The sequence below is a fragment of the Giraffa tippelskirchi genome, chromosome X (genome assembly GCF_054371585.1).
Source record: "Giraffa tippelskirchi isolate mGirTip1 chromosome X, T2T-mGirTip1v1.2.pri, whole genome shotgun sequence".
Classification (NCBI taxonomy): Eukaryota; Metazoa; Chordata; class Mammalia; order Artiodactyla; family Giraffidae; genus Giraffa; species Giraffa tippelskirchi.
Genome location: NC_137289.1, coordinates 57,675,676 through 57,699,050, shown reverse-complemented (window position 1 = coordinate 57,699,050; position 23,375 = coordinate 57,675,676). Strand labels below are relative to the sequence as shown.

The 23,375-nt window shown below is 41.1% G+C and overlaps 1 protein-coding gene across 2 annotated transcripts; it reads right to left on the bottom strand.

Annotated features, from left to right (window-relative positions):
- Positions 1-9,093: 9,093 nt before the first annotated feature.
- On the bottom strand, positions 9,094-23,137 carry XKRX (XK related X-linked). Of its 2 annotated transcripts, XM_081567272.1 has the most exons (4): positions 23,038-23,137; positions 21,633-22,899; positions 17,123-17,391; positions 9,094-10,745 (listed from the first exon to the last, which is right to left on the bottom strand). In XM_081567272.1, exons 2-4 carry the CDS (start codon positions 21,965-21,967, stop codon positions 10,000-10,002), a joined length of 1,350 nt encoding a protein of 449 aa, XP_081423398.1. In that variant the 5' UTR covers positions 21,968-22,899; positions 23,038-23,137; the 3' UTR covers positions 9,094-9,999. The 2 variants fall into 2 exon arrangements, with proteins under 2 accessions (XP_081423398.1, XP_081423397.1); XM_081567271.1 differs by having other exon boundaries at positions 21,633-23,137.
- Positions 23,138-23,375: the final 238 nt, after the last annotated feature.

Genomic DNA, 23,375 nt, shown 5'->3' with positions numbered 1-23,375 from the left:
TAAGCTGGCTTCATCTAAACTCACTGATTGATTTAGCATCAATCCAAAGGACATATGCAGACATGATGAACCTCAAAAGGTGCTGCAGTAGGAAACACCTAGCACCATCTATCAGGTGTCCTTGCCAAAATATTGATGCTGAATCTAATCAACCATCCCTAGACCTAACGGTTCATAGGAAATAAGTGACAGGAGACCAAGTTAAACAATATCATAAGAAAGCAATTGCCCAAATCCAGAGTGCATGATAGTCTATAGAAAAAATGAGCCAGTTTCTTCAACAAATCAGTGACTTTAAAAAGGGAGTATGGACTATTATGGAATAAAAGAGACTTGAGACCCATTACCCAAGTGCAATGCACGAATGTTGTTTGGATCCGGATTTGAACAAACCAACAGTACAAAGACATCTTAAAAGCATTTGAGAAAATTTGAATACAGACTGAAATTAAGGAATTATTGTTAGTTTCGTTGGATGTGATGATGGCATAGTGCTTATGCGTATCTCTTAATGCCTTTAACAATTATAAATTGCACACCAAAGTAATTATTGTAAAATTTCCTTTAAAATCCTCCAGTCAGATGAAGAGAAATAATGTTGGAAGCTTGATGAAATAAGAATGGCAAAATGATAACTGCTGAAGCTGGGTGATGGTACATGAGAGTATAGTATATTCCCTCTTTTATGTATGTTTGAACACTTTTATAATAAAAAAGCTTTTTAAAGAAATATAGATTAGGGGTATGAGCCCTAGATCCCATTCTGATTTACCCTGAGTTGTATAATTCTCGTCAAGTCACTTCATTACAGTACCTGAACTCTTTCCTTAATGACTTAGAAATATAACTGATAAAATGATGATGATAAATTGTGTTGTGATAAATTTTAATGTGTGCCTAGAATTATATCAAGTGGTAAAAAGGAACAAAGAACTGCATATATCCTATTCTCCAGGCATCAGGGTTGGGGTGTGAGAGCTAGAGGAGAGGAAATATGGCTTTGGAAATGTAAACTATTATATAGAAGAAAACTATCATTTGTAATTCCATCATGCAGAAATAAACACAGTAAGATGTTGGTATATATTTATACACCTTACAGATATTTTACTATCTACATACATTTGTCTTTTTAAAAAAATAAAATTTGAACTATTCTGTATGTGTCTTCTTGTGTCCTATTTTTGTTTGTTTTGTTTTCTGTCTCTCTGTGTACTATTATACCCTTGGGGTAGTCAGTGGACAGTATAGCATATGGAAACAAAAATATGTAACCATGGTCTAGTTTCTTTTTTCCCTTACACCTCTTTGATTAATTACAATAAGCACTTTAATGAATATATACCACATACGGTCATCTCTAGCTTAAATTCTTGAAGCTGGTCTCTCGATATCTAGTTTTACTCTCTTGCAATTCATCCTTCACACAACACCAAAGTGATCTTCCTGAAATAGCCCTAACTACATCACTCCTCTGCTCAGAAACTCTCAGTGCAAGAGGTTGTGTGATTCCATATGTCTGACATTCTCAAAAAGACAAAAGTATAGGGAAAGAGCACAGGTCAGTGGTTGCCAGGGTTTAGGAGTGTGGGGAGGGTGTGACTATAAAGGAGTAGTATAAGGAAATTCTTTTATTTATTTTTTGGTTGCACTGGGTCTTGTTGCTGTGTGCAGGCCTTCCCTAGTTGCGGCGAGCAGGGGCTACTCTTCACTGTGGTGCACAGACTTCTCATTGCAGTGGCTTCTCTTATTGGGGAGCACAGGCTCTAGGGTGCACGGGCTCAGTAGTTGTGGCACATGGGCTTAGCTGCTCCACGGCATGTGGAATCTTCCTGGACCAGGGATCAAACCTGTGTCCTGCATTGGCAGGTGGATTCCTATCCACTCTGCCACCAGGGAAGTCCAGGAAATTCTTTTGGGTATTGAAATTGTTCTTTGTCCTGATTGCAGTGAGCCAAGCCATGGGGAAAGAGCAAATTGAAGGGTCAAGTGAGGCAGGCAGAGGTGGGTAAACCAGAGAAGCAGAGTCAAATGAGTCCAGAGAGCAAGAAGGGACCGGTGTCCAAAGCCAAGAATATGAGCACATGGAGAACAGGAAATTATATAGAGCAGGCTAAGCCATAGGCTAGTTTGGGTAAATATTAGAGATAAGCTTTCTTTTTTTCCCTTCTTTAAATGCATCTGCCCCCTTTAAAGAGCCAAAGCTGAGTATAAAACATCCAGTGACTTCAGTCCTACCCAGTCTAGACCATCGGACCGAACATCTATGGGAACCAATGTATTAGAATGGGAGAGGTGTGAGCTTTGGAATAAAAAAGACCAGGATTCAAATTCTGCCTCTTTCCCTCAGCACAATAGTTGTGTGACCTTAAGCAAATCCCTCTCAACTTCAGTTTCTTCATCTGAAAAAATGGAGATAGATAGCATCTACCTCAGAGGACTGTTGTGATGAAATAAAATTATGTAAATGATCCAACATGAAGCTTGGATGCTTCATGCAAGCATCTAACAAGCACTAAACAGATAGGAGACCACTTCCTTCATAGGCATCTATCATACTTGGCCTTATATTTCTAGTGAGTTGTATGCATTACATCTCTCCCTCTCCAACCAGATATTAAACTTGTCGGAGACACACACTGTGTGAATTGTTTTTAGCATATATTTACTTTTTAAAGTAGTATATTTTTCAGACTACAAACACCACATAAAATTATACAAAAGTCAAATATTGCAAACAACACAAATCCCCAGTCATCTTCCCCGCTGCCCCATCGGGAGAACTGCTGTAAAGAGTATGGAACATTTTCCTCCAGCTCCTCCCACCACCATATAGTTGTTTTAGTTTTTTTTTTACAAAAAATGGGATCATTGTTGAAGTATGAGTCTCAAAATGTTCAGAAAAAGTTTTATACAAAGAGTGTGAGCATGTGTCAAAGTTTAATTTTAACTCATGAAGGAGGAAACCAGCAGGATGGTAAAGTTAACTCAAAAGAAGATGTGAGAACTGGTATTTATATACAGCCAATTAAAAAACAAAAGATTGCTAAAATAATATTGCTAAGTTAGAATCAAAGCTGATTAATGCCCAAGAGGGCAATAAGAACCAAAATTGTGATGTCTTCTTTAGGTGGACAGAAAATGTGATTGCATCAGTTTTACAGAATTGTAAAATGACTAAATCCTCATCATTTGTGCTAAATTATACTTCTCTAGACCTAAAGAGTCAGATGACACCTAAATAGGCGTGTTGGAAAATGCTTTCAATGTGACATTAAAGCATCAAGTAATCATCTCTTCCCTTTGTATTAATTTCCTATGCTGCTTTAATAAATTACCACAAACTAAGTAGGTTTTTTAAAAAATATTTTCCTATAGTTATGAGAGTCAGAAATCCAAAGCCAGCTTCATAGGGCCAAAATCAAAGTGTCAGCAGGGCCTGGCTCCTTCTGGATACCTTATGGAACAATCTATTTCTTTGTTTTCATCCTAGAGCTTCATTTCTGGTTTGTAGCCCCTTCCTCCATCTTTTTTTAAATTGTTGTCAACATATTTTCTTTTTTAATTAATTAATTTATATTTTTTTGGCTGCACCACCATGGGGTCTTAGTTCCCCAATGAGGGATTGAATCCGCGCCCCTTGCATTGGCCAGGTGGCACTAGTAGTAAAGAACACACCTGCCAATGCAGGAGACAGAAGAGACTCGGGTTTGATCACTGGGTCAGGAAGATTTCCTAGAGGAAGAAATAGCAACTCACTCCAGTATTCTTGCCTGGAGAATCCCATGGACAGAGGAGCCTGGCGGGCTACAGTCCATAGGGTCACAAAGAGTCAGACATGACTTAGCACCCTTGCAGTGGAAGCATAGGGTCTTAACCACTGGACCACTAAGGAAGTCGCCTATTTCTCCATCTTAAACCCAACATTATAAAATCTTCAAATATCTCTGCCTCCATCTTCACATCATGTTCTCTCATAAGGATCGATATGTTTACATCTAGCATACCCAGATAATCCAGGATAAGTTCCTATTTCAAGGCCAACTAATTAGCAATTCTCCCTTAATTCTCCCTGGCCATATAAGATGACATAGTCACAAGTCCTAAGGATGAGGACAAGGAGATCTTTAGGGCAGAGCAGGAGGGGATGGGCATCATTCTTCCTATCACACCCTTGTTTCCAAGTTTTGAGTAAATCTTTTTTTTTAACTTTACAATATTGAGTAATTCTTCATAAACTTGTCCTATACATTTTGTTCCCCAACTTGCTTTTTTTCACCTATCTTTTCACTCAGCACATGCTGTATATACCTACACAATTCTTCTTAATGACTGGACAGTATTCCAATTATGGAATTACAAGAATTTAATCTTTTCCCTATAGATGGAAATTTAAGTTAACAGTTTTTCCTGGAGACAAACAGGGCCTCAATGAATATCCTTATATATATTTCTCTGCACAATTGTGGCTATGTTTACATGGGGAAAAATTTCTAGAGGTTAAAATTCTGAGACAAAAAGTATGCCATGTAATTTTGACAAATACTGACAAGCAACCTTCTGAAAATTTGTGCCAATACTTTACTCTTATGCCAGTAATATGAGGGTGTCTATTTATCTCCAACATCACTTACACTCAATATTTTGGATTCACTTGTCTTCCAGCATCTATGTAGCTCTTCGAGATATCTACATAGACTCTGCAGGCACAAAATAAGAGTTTAATAGTTGATGAACAGAACTGAAAATTAGTTATTGTATTTACTTAATACACTCATGGCTGAATTTATCTTTGTTACACCCTCCTTGCTAGGCTTTTTTTTTAAAATGAAGTATAGTTGATTTACAATGTTGTGTTAGGTTTACATTTATAGCAAAGTGATTCAGTTACACACATGGACACACATATATAGATATATTCTTTTTCAAATTCTTTTCCAATATAGGTTATTACAAGATATTGAGTATAGTTTCCTGTGCTATACAGTAGGACCTTGTTGTTCATCTATTTTATATATAGTAGTATCTATATGTTAATCCCATCCTTGTAACTTATCCCTCCCATTAGAACAGTGCAAATCCACATGTACAACTCAGAGGGCTTGTCCTAACAATGACACATTGGTAAGAGAGCTAGTATGTGTGTGTCTTGAATATTATAAAGTGCTATTCAGATGTTATTTCCATATATGGAAATGTGTTTTTGCAGGTAGCTTTCATATCTTACACAGACTGGCCTTGCTATTTCCCAGATTCACATGGCATTTGTTTTGTTGCCAAGGCCCATAACATACTTTCACTGTGCACCCCAGAGTTTCTAAGGCCTGAAGTGTATGACTGATGGTGCCAGTCTTTCAGGAGGAAAGGCATAAAATTGTAGGCATATGCATCCCCTGAAGACAGTAATGGTGTGGCTGAATCAGACTGACTCCATTTTGTCAGCTCTTAGGGCCAGAGTCCTACTCCCTTCCCTCTCTGAATGACTTAGCTTTAGCCTGCTCACTAGGAATGCACCAAAGCCAGTTGAGTTCCCCATTAACTTTTAGCTTTGCCTTCATCTGATATGAAAACTGGAAGAATACTTTTTGCTGATCTGGATGATTAATGATAATGAGACTCCTTGGATGGGGAAGGAAAGAACTCTGGTTCCCGTAGGTGAAGATGTGTGTCTCCCTTGGTAGCCAGATTCTATTTTTAGCTTTGATCCCTTTTCAACTCCCCCATTCCCCTTTCAGGGGCACAGAGTGCAGCTATGAATATCCCTGGGTCATTGTCGACCAGATCCTGCCTATGCCCACAATAAACTTCATAATTGCACTTTATGGAGTTGCCTGCTTCATCTTTCGGTCTTAAAGTTCCTTCTCACTTCAAAGGATATAACTCAATATCCCCACCTCCCAACAGTAATAAAGCCCAAAAGCAAAAAACTTCAGAGAAGGAGGATCTTCACTCTTGGGAAATATTTTGGAGGGTCCAGAGTTCACTGATTTTGTACTAAAAGATTTGTCAGAGACGGAGCCTCATGGATTTAGACAGACTGTTTGGGGGAGTACCCAACCCTACAGCCATCCACCTCACCCTATCCCAGGAAGCAGTAATCAGTTCTGTAAGGCTAAAGACTATGGCCTTGTGAGGTGCAGGCATGAGGAGGGCTAGCTGAAAGAGCACTCAAGGGTGACCTAGGCTCTCAGAGCTATGACAGCCCCTGGAGGGGTGTTATTCTGTAGTGTCTCCATCCTCTAGCGTGCTCTGGGGGTCAGCTTCTCAACAGCAGTAAGGGCAGGGTCGGCCAGAGAAAAGTATAAGAGAATGGGCTTCAGTACTCCCCTGCTCTGATTGGTTATTTCTGGAGGAAGGGGTCATACAAACCTGACTGGAATTGTTCCCTTCAGTTTTACTTCCACAACCAGGATCTGGAAGGTGTGTGTCTAAGAACATAAGGAGTCAAAATCCTGAAACTAGAAAGGCAATTATTCTCTTCACCATCCTTCCCCTCCCCGCCCAACCCCACTTCCCAACCCTCTCAGTCTCCAGCCTACAAGTGCATGTGAACACATGCTCGGTTTTCCTCCCAGGCTTTTCAGGACTTGACCCTTCTCTAGAGTGAATTGAGTGGTGCCCCTTGATAAGGAGTATTTGTGAAAAAGCATGCTTGATATAAACCCAGCCACAGCCCATAAACTATTCTTGAAACCACTAACACATTAAAATAATTTCACAGAGAACCTAAGAGGACTTAGAAGTTTACATCATGATCAAGAGTATAAGGTCTGGGGCCTGAGTGCCTAAGACTGAATCCTGGTTCTGACACTATCTGTGACCTCAGGCAGGTCACTTTAGTTTTCTATGCCTTAGAATCTTCACCTGTAAAACGCAGAATCACAGTACTTACCCTCAAAAGAGTTGTTTTGAGGATTGAATGAAATAATGCATATAAACCACCATGCCAGACATATAGTAAGTGCTCATAAATATTAGCTAGCATTTAATTCCCCTACAGTGCCCCATGGCTCTATGCCCATAGTCTTTAAAACTGACAACTATTAGTTTATGTATTAATAATACATTTCCTTAATATGTTCATTTGTCCATACTTAGCCTACTGAATTTTCAATGACATAAGAATAGTTGTTGCTACCATGGTCTAGCATTTACCCCCCGCACTTTGTAATTCTGTACTCCTTTTCCAAGGTCCATTTGCCGGCCCCATCTCTGCCTCCTCTCCCACTCAGACTTGCCCCCACAAAAGTACCCTGTGTTGAACCTCTCTCCCAACTCCCACCCCCCACCCCTTCCCATCCCTCTCGATTGTTACAGAGCCCAATATTGTAAAGCACTTATCCTTCAATTAAAAATACATTTTAAAAGTACCCTGTGTTGCTTTAAGATTTCAGAAGGTAAAAAGAGAGTAATCAAAGAAGTGTTTGCAGATGGAAAGGAGCACACTCCTCTGTTCTACTCCCATATTCCACAATATATCTCCTGTGCATCTATAAGATTGCTATGGAACAGAAAGGCCACCACCTATAGGAGGTTCTGAAGGTTCATTTGTGTAATGTATCACTGGTGTCTCTTCTCTGTGGATAAGGGCAGCTGGTTTTTCAAGTGGAACTTGCTCCACAAACTTCACCGTAAACTCTCTGCATTCCTGGCATATTAAGTCACTGAGGATGGGAAGGATACATGCAGGAAAATAAGTCTAGTCTGGTGTGAGCCCCATTTTTCTGCCCTCTGTATCTCCACTTCAGCTCCAATTGGCTTGCCTGGGTCAACTGTGTGTCTCTATGTTCTCATAGCACCTGATCTTTAAGTAGCTGACTCACATGGCTTTTCTGGACCAAATTATAGCTCCACACTCCTCTTGCTCTTACACAATGAAAGGCACATTAACCACTAGGGAGAAATTATTGCTTGAAGTCCAAAAGAGGCAGTGCGTTCTTCTGGAGGTTTGGTAGGTTGTTTCTTTCAAATTTACCTTGAATAACAACCAGAGGACAGTGGTGTGTGCTTTTTACGACAACCACCTACATCCCCATCATGAAAGATGAGGATGAGGAATGAGGGAGTTACGCTGAAAGAGGAAATCTCCACTTCTCCAAAGCAAGTCACTTTACTCTTCCCCAAACTAAGTATCCAATCCTTTCAGCCCCAAACAGTGGCTGAAGATGGCAAACCCACACTAGACATGTCAGGAAATAGGACAATTCTGGCTCATGCCCTGCTGCTTAGCAGAGGGAGTTCTTCCAACATTAGATAAGAGGAGGAAAAACGGCAAAAGATAAATTCTTGCCAAGATCCCAAGAGTAAGACTGGATGAGAATGAGGAGTCTTAGGTCAGATTGTTCACAATTCCTTACAGTATTGTGGTGGGCACAACTGATTCATGCTACTAGGAGTCCATCTCACTTTCTTGGTCTGTGAGGGGCAAGCATTAGTTAGGTAAATGCTAGCATACTCAGTCCCAATAGTCAGTGGCCATAGAAGCTTCATATCCTTGGTGACTTGAGAAGCATCCAGCTGACTTTCTCATCAGAATACCCAACTCATATGAGTGAAAGTCACTCGGTCATATCCAACTCTTTGCGACCCCATGGACTATACAGTCCATGGAATTCTCCAGGCCAGAATACTGCAGTGGGTAGCTGTTCCCTTCTCCAGGGGATCTTCCCAACCCAGGGAATGAACCCAGGTCTCTTGTATAGCAGGTGGATTCTTTACCAGCTGAGCCACCAGAGAAGCCCAAGAAAACTGGAGAGAGTAGCCTATCCCTTCTCCAGTGGATCTTCCCAATCCAACTCATATGAGATATAAACATTAAGATACATAAGGAAGGGAGATCTGCATTCCTCCACTGGGGGTGTAGGAATGAGCAGATGGTTGATAAGCACATGCTGTTTATTAGAAAATAAAATCTTGTGGGCAGAAAGCAGTACTGATGATGATTTAACACGATCTGGTTTTCCTCCTCTGCCTTCACTCCACCTTGGGGTGTTAGCCACTCTCCCAACTCCAAACAACATAAAGGTGATGTCCTGGGTATTATTACCTCTCTTGCTCTCTGAAAACAATGAATCAACAAAATACTCAGGAAAATAGGAGACACAAAGCAATTTTCATTTCTTCTACACATTAGAAACATTTTCAATTACAGTTCAGCTTCTCTGAGATCTACATCAGTGTTGGTCAAAGAGCACAACAAAGCCAGGTTGGAGGGAATCCTTGATAAAGAGGCAAGAAGTAAGAGCTTTGACTCAACCACTCCACTCAGCACACTGGAGGCTCATGCAGGTCCCTGAGATAAAGAGTCATGCTGCTTTATGCCTTGAATAAATCCTACTCTGTACTCCCTCCTCATAGTGGGTCTTTGAAGGGCTGCTGGAAAAAAAAAGATCCCTGATGAATGATCACTAGTAAAGTCCTAATGGAGAGCTAACTCATTTGTGGAACAGCTCTTTCAATAGCGGGGGTTTACCTCTTAATCACTGTTTCTCATTGGAATTGAAAGACACCAGCCACGTTCACAGTTACAGGTTCCACATTAGTCAAACTGTTTCTTGGGCAGTACCCATAGCTGGTAAGCAGTCACATCCTCTGATCAGTCAGGATATATTCTGGTGGGATTCTGAGTCATTCAGTTCAGTCCACAGAAAGCTCAGTAATGCTCAAATGAATGAGCAGAGCTTAAAGGTCACAGAGAGCCTTAGGTGCACGGATGTAAGTTATCTCACAGGACAGCCAGACAGCTGACCAGGGTGGATGGCATATGAATGACATCTCTGACCCTCCAAGATATGTAGTAGTTACCTTGGTGTTCAAACATAGCAGTCAATCTTAAGGAAATAAAATCTACTTGGGGGCTGCTCTTTCTTCTGATAGGCTTACCAGAAAACTCAAAAAAATATCCTGGTGGATATTCACCCAAGAGCCTCATCATCTCCTTCAATTCTACAGTTGGTCTTGGCATCCCTCAACCTATCCCCAAATATCTGAAAGATAGAATCAGACAATGCTGTGCCTTGCTTCAGCATCAGCAGATGGCTCTGAGTTCTCAACCCTGCCCCGAGGGTGTCGCCGGGAGCATACACAGTGGAGGTAATCCACTACATTGTGGGTGAAGAGTGAGCGTAGCGGGTGCAAGTACTGGAAGAACAGGAGCATGAAGCCAATGGAAATCAGATAAGCAATAATGAGCTGCAAGGCAATCAAGGAATGACAGTAATTCAGTAACACTTTCACTCCAAAGAACTTAAAAACCAAGACCATGATCACATTCTCTACCAATCTCACACTATAGTGCAGGCCCATGTGTCCCCAGTTCTGACCTTTCTCCACAAGGTCCCTGTCTGCTAACTTCAACTGCAAAGCTGACCAGCAAGAGAAGTTGATGCCCGCGTAGAGGACAGTAACAGAAATCAACACCACCAGGGTGCCCACTCGGCTGAAATTCTTCTCAATGTTATTGGGCATCTGGGCACCACTCCTCCAGAACTTCACCCAAGGCTCAAAGAGGATGATCAGGAAGTTCAGCAGTAAGAAGGGCACAGCTTTCAACTTCAAGGTGGCTGAAAAGAGCACGAGAATCACGAGGCGGGAGGTGATCTCCAATGTCCGCCAGATGGTGATGCACAGGACTTCTAGTGGCCCAAGGCGAATCTTGTATTCATCATACTTGATCTGGATAGCCAACATGTTGCAGAGGGTAGCCCCATAGGTGACAGATATCAGGGAAAAGGCTATGAGCACTGCTGTAAGAAAGAAGACAAGAAACAGAAAAAGGAGGCAGTCAATGTTGATGAACTTTGTTCTCTGACCCAGAGATCCAGAGAGATGATAGGCAAGACTTGACGGCTTAAGTTAAGAGAAAAATCTATGAATGAACACAGCTGTGTAAACCAGGAGCATTCACAGAAAAAAATGGAAATAAACTAATTATTTTTGTGTAATAGAGCCTGTAGCAGTTTTTGTTTTTCTACATTTCTCTAGTTTCTAAATTTCCCACGAAATTAGAAATGAACATGTACTGTAATACTTTAATAATCATATAAACATACAAAATAAACGTTTTAAAAAAGTGAGTCTCAGAACAAGCATTGAAGGCTTCCCTGGTGATTCAGATAGTTAAGAATCTGCCTGCCATGCAGGAGACAGAGGAGATGTGGGTTCGATCCCTGGGTTGAGAAGATTCCCTGGAGGAGGAAATGGCAACCCACTCCAGTATTCTTCCCTGGACAATTCCATGGACAGAGGAGCCTGGAGGGCTACAGCCCATGGGGTCGTAGAAGAGTCGGACACAACTAACACTTTCAGAACTAGCACTGAGATGTCACTAACACAATAAGAGTACATATAAAGGGATAAGCAGCATCTACCTGATGAAACCTGAGAAAACAATGCTGGAGGCAGAGAGAACTCGATCTGAAAAAAATCCTGTCTTGGGAGACTCAGCGAGAATGCCTTTGGTTATAGAAGTCCCTGCTTTGAGGAATATCTTCTTCAAGGACGTAATCTTGTTTGTGTGTGTTTCTAGAATATAAAATATATCCTGGAAATTCCAAGAGGGCAGAAAGGGCCATGTCTATTTTGTTCACTGCTGTATCACCAGAACCCAGCACACTGCCTGGAGTATAGTAGGTGCTCGACAAATGTTTGTGGAATTAACGAAGAATTCTGAGTTTAGAGAGGCAGCATAAAATACCTACGATCAGAAGTCTTTGGTTCAGCAGTGCGGAAGCTTGTGCAAATCACTGAATATCTACGTGCCTCAGTCTCCTAGGTCACTGAGATATCCTAGAGTTGCTTGTATTAATCACCAGCAATGCCAGTTTATCACATCGATGGTGTGGTAAACTTTAGGAATCCCCAAATTTCTGGCAGAGTGGTTTAAAAAGCCCATTTCCTAGCCCATAACATCCATATCACTGAAGGACCAGTATGTTCCCTAACTTGCTCTTCTGAGTCTCAACTCCAATGACCCTTTCCTCTTCTTCCTTCCTTTATATCAGAGGATACTGGTCACTAAGAAAGATCTAGCGCTCTCAAGGAGAATGAGAGGCCCAAGTGTACTCATCCAGAAGAAACACTGGAGCTTTCTGTTCCATAAAAACACTGGATTCAGGGAATTACAGCCATTGAAATGTCAATCTAATCTGCAAGAGAAGTAAAGCCCTCCCCATGGAAAGCCATAAAGCAGCACAGCTTTGTTTCCAAGCTCTTTTCCAGCTCTAAGTATAGGGTTGCAGTCTCAAGTACTGGAATGGGAGACTCAAAATGTCTACTCTTAGCTTTATTTTTATTTATAATTTTTTCTAGCTGTATTGGGATATAATTGACATATAACATTGTATTAGTTTAAGGAGTACAGAATGATTATTTGATAAACTCTTAGGTGTATAAACCACACTCAGCGCCATCCTGAAGAGCTGATGCTCCTTATGGAGTTTGGAACATCAGGGCAGATGTATAGCTGGCCAAGTGTGGTGATACTTTCCCCTAATTTAGAACTCATTTGTTGATAGCAGTGTAATAAAAGGCAGAAAGCTTGATGCTTCCAATTAATATAAAAACACCTTCCATCTGTCTCCCTACAAATAGACACATGCCATAAGAGGTCATAATGCTACTAGTGAATTTGCTCATCTATGCTGATCCAGATGGCCTCCCAGAGCAAATGGAAAAAAGGGGGGAGTAGCAAGGAGAAGATAGGAGGGTGGGTGAAAATGAGGAAAAGTGAAACCAAAAAGTAGTTTACAAAACCTTAAGAGAGAGGGTATCGTCAGAAAGTTTTTAATAGGAGAAATCACCCAAGAATTGAAAATAAGGCCTTGCAGAAAGCTTCCCCTAAAACCTTTGTATAGTGATATAGTTGGGCTTCCCTGGTGGCTCAGGTGGTAAAGAATCTGCCTGCAATGCAGGAGACCCAGGTTTGATCCCTGGGTTGGAAATTTCCCCTGGAGGAGGAAATGTCAACCTGGAGAATCACATGGACAGAGGAACCTGGAGGGCTACAGTCCTGGGGTCACAAAGAGTCAAACACGACTAAGTGACTAACATTGTCACTTCATAATTAGAAATATATGTTCTAAAGGTGGATGTCCTAGATGCCAACCCTTTTTGCCATCCATTAATTATGGAACCTTGGGGAATTTGTTTAACTTCTCAGTGCCTCTGTTTTCTCATTTGTAAGATGTGGATAATAACAAGTATCTCATAGCATTGCTGTGAAGATTTAAATGAAATAATTACATTAGAGAAATCCCTGGAACATAGTAAACTCTATCTGCTAGCCCCTATCATCATCATCACCATTCTCTATTTCCTAAAGTACAGGAGATGCATTTAATTTACATAGGCACTACCCTGACACTTAGGAAATTAGGTGATTTCAAAACTGATAGAACACCTAGACACAGGCCTCACAAATATGTGTAAGAACAATAACAAGAAAATGATACAATTTTACTCAAGTATATTTAAAAATATTTAATGAAATGTACCTCAGGCAAGTTGTATATAGTTGGCCCTCTGCATCCACAGATTCAACCAAACATGGATGGAAAATACTCGGGAAAAAAATTCCAGTAAGTTCCAAAAAGCAGAACTTGAATTTGCCATGCACTATTTACATAGCATTTACATCATATCCATAACTATTTACATAGCATTTACATTGTATTAGGTATTATAAGTAACCTGGAGAAGGCAATGGCAACCCACTCCAGTACTCTTGCCTGGAAAATCCCATGGACGGGGGAGCCTGGTGGACTGCAGTCCATGGGGTCACTAGGAGTCGGACACGACTGTGCGACTTCACTTTCACTTTTCACTTTCATGCACTGGAGAAGGAAATGGCAAGCCACTCCAGTGTTCTTGCCTGGAGAATCCCAGGGACGGGGGAGCCTGGTGGGCTGCCGTCCATGGGGTCGCACAGAGTTGGACACGACTGAAGAGACTTAGCAGCAGCAGCAGCAGCAGCAGAGATGATGTAAAGTATATGGGAGGATGTACACAGGGTCGTATGCAAATATTATACCATTTTATATAAGAGATTTGAGCATTTGTAGATTTTGGTATCCGTAGGGAGTCCCTGAAACAAACCCCCACAGATACCCAGGATTGACTGTAATTTTCTTGCTAGAGTTCTTACATATTTATGGCATAGAGTGTAGTGATGTTTCATGGAGGTATATTTATCTCCAAACTCATCAAGTTGTACACATTAAATAGGTAGAGGTTTTTGTCATTCATACTTCAATAAAGTCATTTCTAAATATTAAATGAAATGGAGAGTTCAATTATCTTCTAACATGAAATTGACTGATCCTGCAAAACATGTAAACTCCCTCCAAAATAACCTAAATAATTGAGTGCAATCCCAATCACATTCTCAATAAAATGTTTTTTCTTTTATTGTTATTGTTTTGCTTTGTTTTGTGTTCTGGTGGGGGAATTGACAAACTGAAAATTCATTCTGTTTGGAAGATCAGGCTAAACTGCTCTATCAGATATGAGCTGTGAAAGGCCTTTGTAAGAAAGGCACAAGACCTAAAAGCAATAAAGAATTTGAATACATAAAAATTTAATACTTCAAAATGTCAGAAAATACTACAAGTATTTTGTCCCTTACATATAGTGTGCTGCACATCTCTTACATGTATGACAGACATATATATGCACATTTAAAATGTGTGTATGTGCACACATACAGAACATTATACAAATGTATACATACACACTTATCCACAGCTGGGAAAAGATTAATAGGCAGAATAAGTGAATGGTTTGTCCAAATGAATAAAGAAAATACAAATATCGCATTAGAAAAAGTGAGTACTATATATAGATAAGAACAGAATGTCTAAACATGAAATGATGTTCAGCTTCACTCATAAAGCAAATTATTAAAAACAATTATCTTATAATTATACAAGCATTTAGCTTTAGCTATGAAGAAACAGGCACATTCATACACGTGGGCATACAAATTCATGCAACCTTTTGGCAGTACTGACAAAATTCTAAACTTGCATATCTTTTCTCCCAGCAATTCTACTGCTAAGAAGTTATTCTACAGAGTCTCATTCCAGTACAGACACTTTAAATAAAGATGTTCAAAGGAGCATAGTCTGTAATCAAAGAAAAACTTTGCATAGAAAAATTATAAATAAACTTTAATCCTACCAACAGAGTAGGGAAGTAAGAAAGAATGATCCAATTCATATAAAAGAAATACATAGCATATTTATCAATATTATCATATATGCATATATAATTATTATATATGTATATGTAATTAACTATTGAAGAAACATTGGCATACTTTTGAAAAAACATGTTGCTGAAAAGAATGTTTAATACAGCCCTTTTTTGGCAAACATATATGGGTCATGTGCTCAGTCGTGTCTGACTCTTTGTGACCCCATGGACTGTAGCCCGCCAGGCTCCTCTGTCTGTGGGGTTTCCCAGGCAAGAATACTGGAGTGGGTTGCCATTTCCTTCTCCAGGAGATCTTCCTGACCCAAGGATTGAACCCACATCTCCTGCATTGCAGTCAGATTCTTTACTATCTGAGCCACCAGGGTAGCTACACACACACACACACGTATATATATATTGTATGTATGTTTATATTTACACAGTAAAAAGAAGTCTGGAAGGATATACATTAAATGGTAAACAGATTACCTTTGGGAAATGAGGTTACCTCTCCTATTTTACATATATTCTGTACAGTTTTGAATCTTTACCATAACCATGTCTGATTTTTATAATTAAAAAGGAATAAGGACCAAAAATAGTAATACATGATCATGGTGAAAAGAAATTAAAAACATATAAAAGGGTATAAAGTAAAAGCTAAAAGCCAGGTGACTGCTCATTTTCACTCCCTAGAGGTAAATCGTTTCTTGCATATCTTTGTAGAAATAGTCTGTGCATATACAATTACCTGCAGGCCATTCGTTCTGTGCATGTATTACTTTTATAATGCATAATATTTTAATTAAGTGATTTAATTACCCTCAAAATTATCAGGAGGAATCATTTCCAGAGATTTTTCTCCCCAACTACTGTCAATTCTAGGTATGCAAAAGGCTTCAAGACTAGCAGAACTTCATTAACAATTCTTAGCAGAGAAAAAAAGGACAATTTCCTCCCTACACTTATTTGAAACAGGGGGCTTTGTGAAGCAGGGTCAACACTTAATAATAAGGAAACGGCCCAGAGCTGTACCCACAGCTGTACCAGCTCAGGCCCAAGTAGGTGAAGCTAATCTCAGGCTGTTAAAAGTCATTAACAGTACTTTATCTCAATTTTTAAAAACACTGACTCACACTTCATCCTCTGCTAGAGGCTTACTCATCCCAGGATCCCTCTTTTACAAATGGGAGATTAAGACAGTGAGCTCTTCGGTAACTTCTTCCAAAGAACACAGAGAAGGTCAGAACTGGGGCCAGGCCTGACTCGCATCCTTTTTCTTTCATACCCTTTTTCTTTCTCCCCACTGGAGATGGAAGGAAGGAGTGATTCAATCAGTGATTCCCAAAAGTGGCTGATCAGAATCAATCAGGGTACTTTCAAAACATGCAGATTCCTGTATTAACTGACTTAGGTCTGAGTATGGAATGTAAGTTATAAAAGGAGCTTTCACCCAGTGATTATGTTTTTTCATGATCAGAATATTAGGGAAACTCTTATTAAAAGGCAGCCATCCCCACCAACCAACAAAACACCCTCAATACAATGTAAACGCTGTTGGTAGGAAAAATGTCCTACTGGCTGCTGGTATTATTCACTTCTTCTGGGCCCAGAGACGGTTTATCTATGGTGTTTTTAGTCTAAATACCTTAACCAGGTTTAAGAAATCTGGCAGGCCTGAGATATCTGGCTCTGCAAGTTGACTATTGGTGCTGTCTAACAGCAAGTTCTATAATACCAATACAGTAATCACCAGGTACACGTAGCTGCTGAGTATTTGAAATGTGGCTAGTATGACTGAGGAAGTACATTTTTAATTTTAATTTAAATAGTCACAGGAAGCTGGTGGCCAGTATACTGGACAGTTCAGGTCTACATTTCTGAGACCCTTGATTTCAGTGGAACCCGCCCCTTGCCTGACCCCACTCACCTCTACCCAGGGGGACCTCTGCAGAGATCAGAGTCACATAGAGCTGATAGGTCAGCTGGGGCACTGAGCCCAGGAAGGCTTGAATCTGTGACATACGTTTGTAGGCATTGCGGTGCATAGCCAGGGTCCGGATGGAGTGGCCCACCTCCCATTCTATCAGCACCTCCTCGCCATTTATTAGCATCTTCTTTCGGGTGAGGCTGACATAGGGCTCCTCTTGCCCCTCTTTCTTCCACAGTGTGAGGTACTTAATCATGGCCTCCAAACATCTGCAGAAGTAAAGCATCATGGGAACTTAACTAAAGCTGTCCTAGGAAAGAAATTGGTGGTGAGGGGGGATAAATAACTCAGGAAGGTTGTGCTACTTTTTGCCATTCTTTCACTCCTGTTCTACTCAATTTTCATGAGTCAAACAGTTGGTCACGCCTTCTACAAATCACTTGAGTTTAAATCTTTTGTGTTCATTTGGTCATCGACCAACCTAAGAATACCAATTCAGAAGTATTTGAAGACTTAGAAATTGCTTTGTCTCCTTAAGAATAAGCCTATGACAGAAAAATGACTTGAATACAAAAACATTAATAATGTGTTGAGAGAAAATGATGAAGGTTCCAAAAGGCTCTGGTTTTCATAACACCTTAAGTTCCCGAGGAAAAATGTTGCTTATTCAAACCTTTCAGCTTCATAATCAGGTCTTCTGAGCTCTGCTTTTTCAAGACAAAGCCCACAATTGTCTCAGCCAAAAAGTCTTGGAGGGGATCTGGGGAAAAAAAAACCTCTCAAATACACAGGGAAGCTTATAAATCAACTATACTCCAATAAAATTTTTTTTAAATGATTTAAAAGATACACAGGAAAGCCATTTAGCAACAAAGGTACTTAAAAAGACTTGGAACTTAGAACTCAGTAAAGAACTATATACCTAGGGAACCTCAAAAGACCTCTTTAAAGGTTGTTCTTGGGGCCTCTTGACCTGTTAGGGAACAACAGCCTTTTAAACTTCATTCTTTCTCTACAAAAGAAGAAAAATTTCTTTGATTTGGAATCCCCCCCCACACACACAGAAATGAAGGAAACTGTGGACTATTTCTTATGATAAGTTAGAACAGTTGTGTCGAAATTTAAGCTTTCTTTCCTGACAGGCTAAGGGCTGTATTTATCTCACCCATTGCCCTTATCACATAGTGGGCATTTGATAAATATTTGCTGAGTAAATAAAACAGTAAGAAGGAAGAAAAGAATACAGAGTGAGAATTGATGGGAGGAGAAGATGATAACAACAATGAAATCTAACAGAAAAAGAGACCAAAGACAAGTTCAGAGATTTATATGCTCTCTAGACCTCTGGCTCCTAATAGGAAAGAGCATGGGCCGGCTGCCATTCTCCACAGGATCTCTCTCTCTTTTCTTAAAAATGTTTATTTTATATTGGACTATAGTTGATTTACAATGTTGTTAGTTTCAGGTGTACAGCAAAATGATTCAGTTCTACATATACATGTATCTATTCTTTTTCAAATTCTTTTCTTATTTAGATTATTATGAAATATTGAACAGAGTTCCCTGTGCTATACAGTAAGTCTTTGTTGGTTATCTATTTAAAAAAAATATTTATTTAGTTATTAGGCTTCACCAGGTCTTATTTGTGGTATGCAGCAGCTAGTTACCCAACTGGGGATCCAACCTAGGCCCCCTGCATTGGGAGCACAGAGTCTTAGACACTGGACCACCAGCGAAATCCCAGTTATCTATTTTAAAAATAGTAGTGTGTATATGTCAATCCCAAACTCCCAATTTATCCCTCCCCTTCACCTTTCCCCTTTGGTAACCATAAATTTGTTTTCTAAGCCTGTGATTCTGTTTCTGCTTTGTAAATAAGTTCATTTGTATCATTTATCCACAGGATCCCTTTGACATTGGTGCATGTGTGCCAGCTTGAAGCATGTAGCTTGAAACATCCACACTGTAAGGAAAACTGAAATCCAGGAGAGAAAAAGATGGAAGGAGCAAACAGAGAAGGAAAAAAAAAAAGCAACTTTCTCCTCTGATTCCGGAAAAATGCATATGTGCACTTCCAACAAAAGATTTTAGATTTTAACCCAAGCCCATCAATGTTATTGCTGAATAAAATATTGGGGAGTGGGGGGCGGTTGCATGAAGAATCCTGTTCCTGCTTCTATTCCTAAGGCTATTTACTGGTTTATGTAAGCATGTTTGCCCTGCTTACAAATGGCACGACATGAGAATACATTTTCACTTCCAGAGATATCTTTGCATTTCATATAAGAAAGCCAGGCCCTCCAAACACCTTCATGTGCTTAATAGCACTAACCAAGTTTCTACCTACCTAAAAAAGTAATTTGCCTTGAAAATAAGCATTATCAAGGATATGATCTATGAGCTTTTAATTATTTTTCCTGGCTGTAGGGTTAGTTGACTGAGATTATAAATGCTTTCCAACCATATCTAGTCGAAATTAAATGATAAAAATGAAACAGAGTACTCAAAACTATGGATGGTCCAAATCAAAGATGGCTTGGGAGGCCACAAAGCAAAGAGAGAAGTCAAAATGGGGAACTGGGGTGGTACTTACTGAAATTTGCATCTTCAGGAGGGAGGCGACACATGTATGCCTATGGCTGATTCATGTTGATGTATGGCAGAGACCATCAAAATATTGTAAAGTAATTATCCTCCAATTGATATATTTTTTTTAAAAAGAGCACTTGATCTTTTAATTCAATAGATTGCATTTGAAAAGGGAGAGAAGAATGGTTTCCTTGCTCCTCTGATGACATCTCTAAATGACATCTTGATTCAAAGTTCAAGATGAGGTCTTCCTTTCACAGCTTAACTTCAAAGATTTAGAACTGGAAAGGACCTTTAGATTACCTAGTCCAGAGCCAGCTGAGTCACATCTGAAGAACAGCTGTGGCTTGTTTGGCTCAGACAGTGTTTTCATTTAATTACCAAAATCAGTTGTCAAAATGTTAAAGTCATTCTATTTCACACAAAATCCTGTCTTGAGTGCTTCTCCTGAAAAGTTGGGGCCTCGGCAATACTGGGTCTGAATTCCCACAAGGAAACAATGAACTGAAGCTGTGGAGCAGTTGCCTCCTTTAGGCTTATCTTGTGGACTCCAGATTGCCACAGCACTCCCTACTCTCGGTCATTTCTTTAACAATGAAACTTCATTTTTATTTGTCATCACACATGAAGCTACTGTTTTTCTCATACTTGTCTTGCCTTGCTCATTTATGATACTTGCCTGGCCCCTGTTAAGTGTTTGAGTTTGAGACCCATGATCTAGCCCAAGCCATTTATTTTACAGATGAAGGAACTGAGGCTCAAGGCATCTTCAGGGATTTCACCAAGGCTATATAACTAGTCAATGACAGAGGAGGCCCACTAGATTCCAGGTCTCCTGAATTCCAGGCCACTGTTTTCTATTGATGTCTCAAATTTTCACTGATGGAGCGTAATCAATTCCTCCCTGTTTAAATATATTGATAAAAATTTTTCTTTAAAGAGTATAGTTCCACCCTTAGCCAGTTTCAGACTGTTTATGTCTCTGATGATGAAACATCTCCCCAGGCGCAATTACAACATCGACACTATGACCCACATTCCTCAGCTGACTGCAGGTTTCTACCTCTCTTGCAATCAAGATAAACTTGGTCCATTCTTTCCTACTGACCTCATAAATTTTGCAACATCTCTCTATCTTGAAAATCCCATAGCATCCGGATGAGACTTTTGATTCAGATGCCTGTCCCCCTTAGGATAAGGCACATTCTTTTCTTATCCTTTCAAAGCAATCGGAATGGAAAGACTCAAAATTATTATATTGTGCTACAGCATCCAGATGGATAGATAGACTGTCTTCCTTTGCCCCTTCTAACCGTGTACCTTTATTGCAGAAAGATACAAAGGGATAAACAGGGGACCAATAAACTGCCAAGAAAAACAAACTACAAGGGGTTGGGGTACCAGATGAGCACAAATGGCTTAAAATATTTCCCAGATGTCAAATAACTCCAGAAAATTTGAAAATAGCAGTCACAGCAGCCCAAGCAGCTCAGAGTAAAGAAACTGAAGGTGAGATGGGATGGAGAGGGTAAGGAACTTTCACCCAATTTAAAGAGCGTCTAAAAGGCAGGGTCAAAATAACATACTCCGAAGCTACGGCCTGTGTTCACAAGGTGATCACATCAATTGGTCTCAAATTCAGATAGCAAACATCTGATGAAGCAAATAAGATGAAGTCTTATTAATGTTACCAAACGTGGTTTTGGAACACAGGTACATGCCACATGTTCATTGTGATGGCACTTAAGAGTGCAGATAAGACTTTGTGGATGGCAGGCAGGGAAGTCAAGAGTGGGAGGGAACAGAAGAATCGATCCAACTAGAGGCACAGTAGCAGTCTTCAAAAATATTAAATTCATCCTTCTCTGCACAATGGGGGGAAGGGGTAGAGGAGGAGGGAAAAGATGAAAAAGTTGCTCACCTGATAACAGGTCCCAAGAGGATTAGATGCATAAACAATGATAGTGGCTTGTCTTTGGCCAGGTCTCTGTGAACAAAAATGAGGGTCAACTGGACCATGATGGATGAAAACATAAAGAAAGAAAAGGTGTATGTCATCCAGTAGGTTTCACTATTCTTCCGGTAGATTCTAACCATATACAAGGCAGATGCTGCCTCCCCACAGTACAAAAAGGTGGAGAAGAGGATGCCAAATGGAAAGGTAAATCGGGGGTTGGCCCCACGGATGACATCTTCGTCAAGAGAGGATATCGGCTCCACGTTTGGCTCTTCCGGAATTTCAAAAACTTGGTCCATTGTTGAGGTTCCAACTGTTGTGGTCTGGTTTTCAGAGCACTACCGCCCCTCCCCCACCCCCCAAAGAACGTGCAACAGCTGCAGTCCAAGTATTGGTGAGGAAAGCTGTCAAGTCCAATTCCAGAACGGAGATCCAGTAGTTAGAGCAGGAGATCCCTCTCTTCTAGTCTCAAATTAGACTTGTTGGAGTCTGAGATGAAGGATCCAGGAGTACCACTTTGAATTTGACTCTTGATTATGCCGGGATTCCAATCGTCAACACACGTGCTGTGGAATTTGGACAAGGCAAAAGCAAACATCTTAGCGCCCAGTCAGGGGTCCAATTCCAGTCGTGTAAGGAGACATGGGAACTGCTGTTTCGGTGGCGGTTCCGCCTTTCGCAGCCCTCTAGGCAGGGGGGCAGGCCGGTCTGTCCGGGGCACCGACACTCAGCAGCTCCTCTCGAGGAGCCCTGACCAGTGTGCTCTCTCAAATCGGCCGAGAACTGAGCCAGGGCAGAAGTGGGGGTTGCAGCCTGAACGTCCCTTCGGGATTCAGTTCAGTGCCCAGGTACTTAGCTCTTGCTAAGCTGCGGCTATTAGCTCGCCTGCTCGCCGGCGCTCTCTCCGGACCCGCGCTTAGTCAAGGGTTCTCACGTCGGCTTCTCGGATTCCCCAAGCTCCGCGCGCAAGACAGCCCGACCAGGGGCAGGAGCAGAGCCACAGCCCCGTCCCCAAGCGCAGTCACCGAGGAGCGAAGTGGCGTGCGCGTCCGCTACCGGATCCAGAGAAAACTGGAGGGGCTTCTTTTCCACCGAGAAATTTTACTAGCGAAAAACACGACGTGCGGAGTGCCAACCCGGCCAGACAAATGTTACCAAACTCTTGGGCGCCGTCTGCTGCCGGAGTCCTGCCGGCCCGCAGTTCCAGCTGTGAGATCGGTGACTTCAGGAACTAAGGCACACAGAGGGAGGGGGTGAGCGGAATGGGAGAGACAGCTGGGACCGTACAAAACCAGTCTGCGACTTGAAGGGCGGGCAGATGAAGGATGCTCGGTGCGTAGAGGCGCAACAAAAGGGGGCTTGGGCCAACCTTTAGAAGGACTTCTTATCACGACCTCCGAACCCTCGAGGGGGCTATAGCTTTCCTCTTGCCCCAGAGCAGCAGACGCCCACTCCTCCCCTCCCTCCCTAACTAGCTCGCTCCCACACTCGCTCAACCCACGCGGTTAAGCAGGTGTGTCTCTCTCGGCCTCAGGGTTGAATCTCCCTAGGTCCTATTGCCCTCCAGATTTTATTACGGTTGGGTAGGGGACAGACCTGGGAGGCAATGGGGCCATAGTTTCCTTTCCAAGCGAGACTGTATGTAGCAGAAGGGAGAAAGAAAAAGATAGAAAGGGTGTCAAGACTCAAGGTCAGCCCACCGACCCA

Excerpts from the sequence above, each read along its gene's own strand:
- XKRX (XM_081567271.1), bottom strand. The coding sequence starts at position 21,967 with ATGGACCAAGTTTTTGAAATTCCGGAAGAGCCAAACGTGGAGCCGATA. Across the intron at positions 17,392-21,632 it reads CTCTTGGGACCTGTTATCAG|ATGTTTGGAGGCCATGATTA; the intron begins GTGAGCAACTTT and ends TTACTTCTGCAG. Across the intron at positions 10,746-17,122 it reads AGAGGTCCCCCTGGGTAGAG|CAGTGCTCATAGCCTTTTCC; the intron begins GTGAGTGGGGTC and ends TCTTTCTTACAG.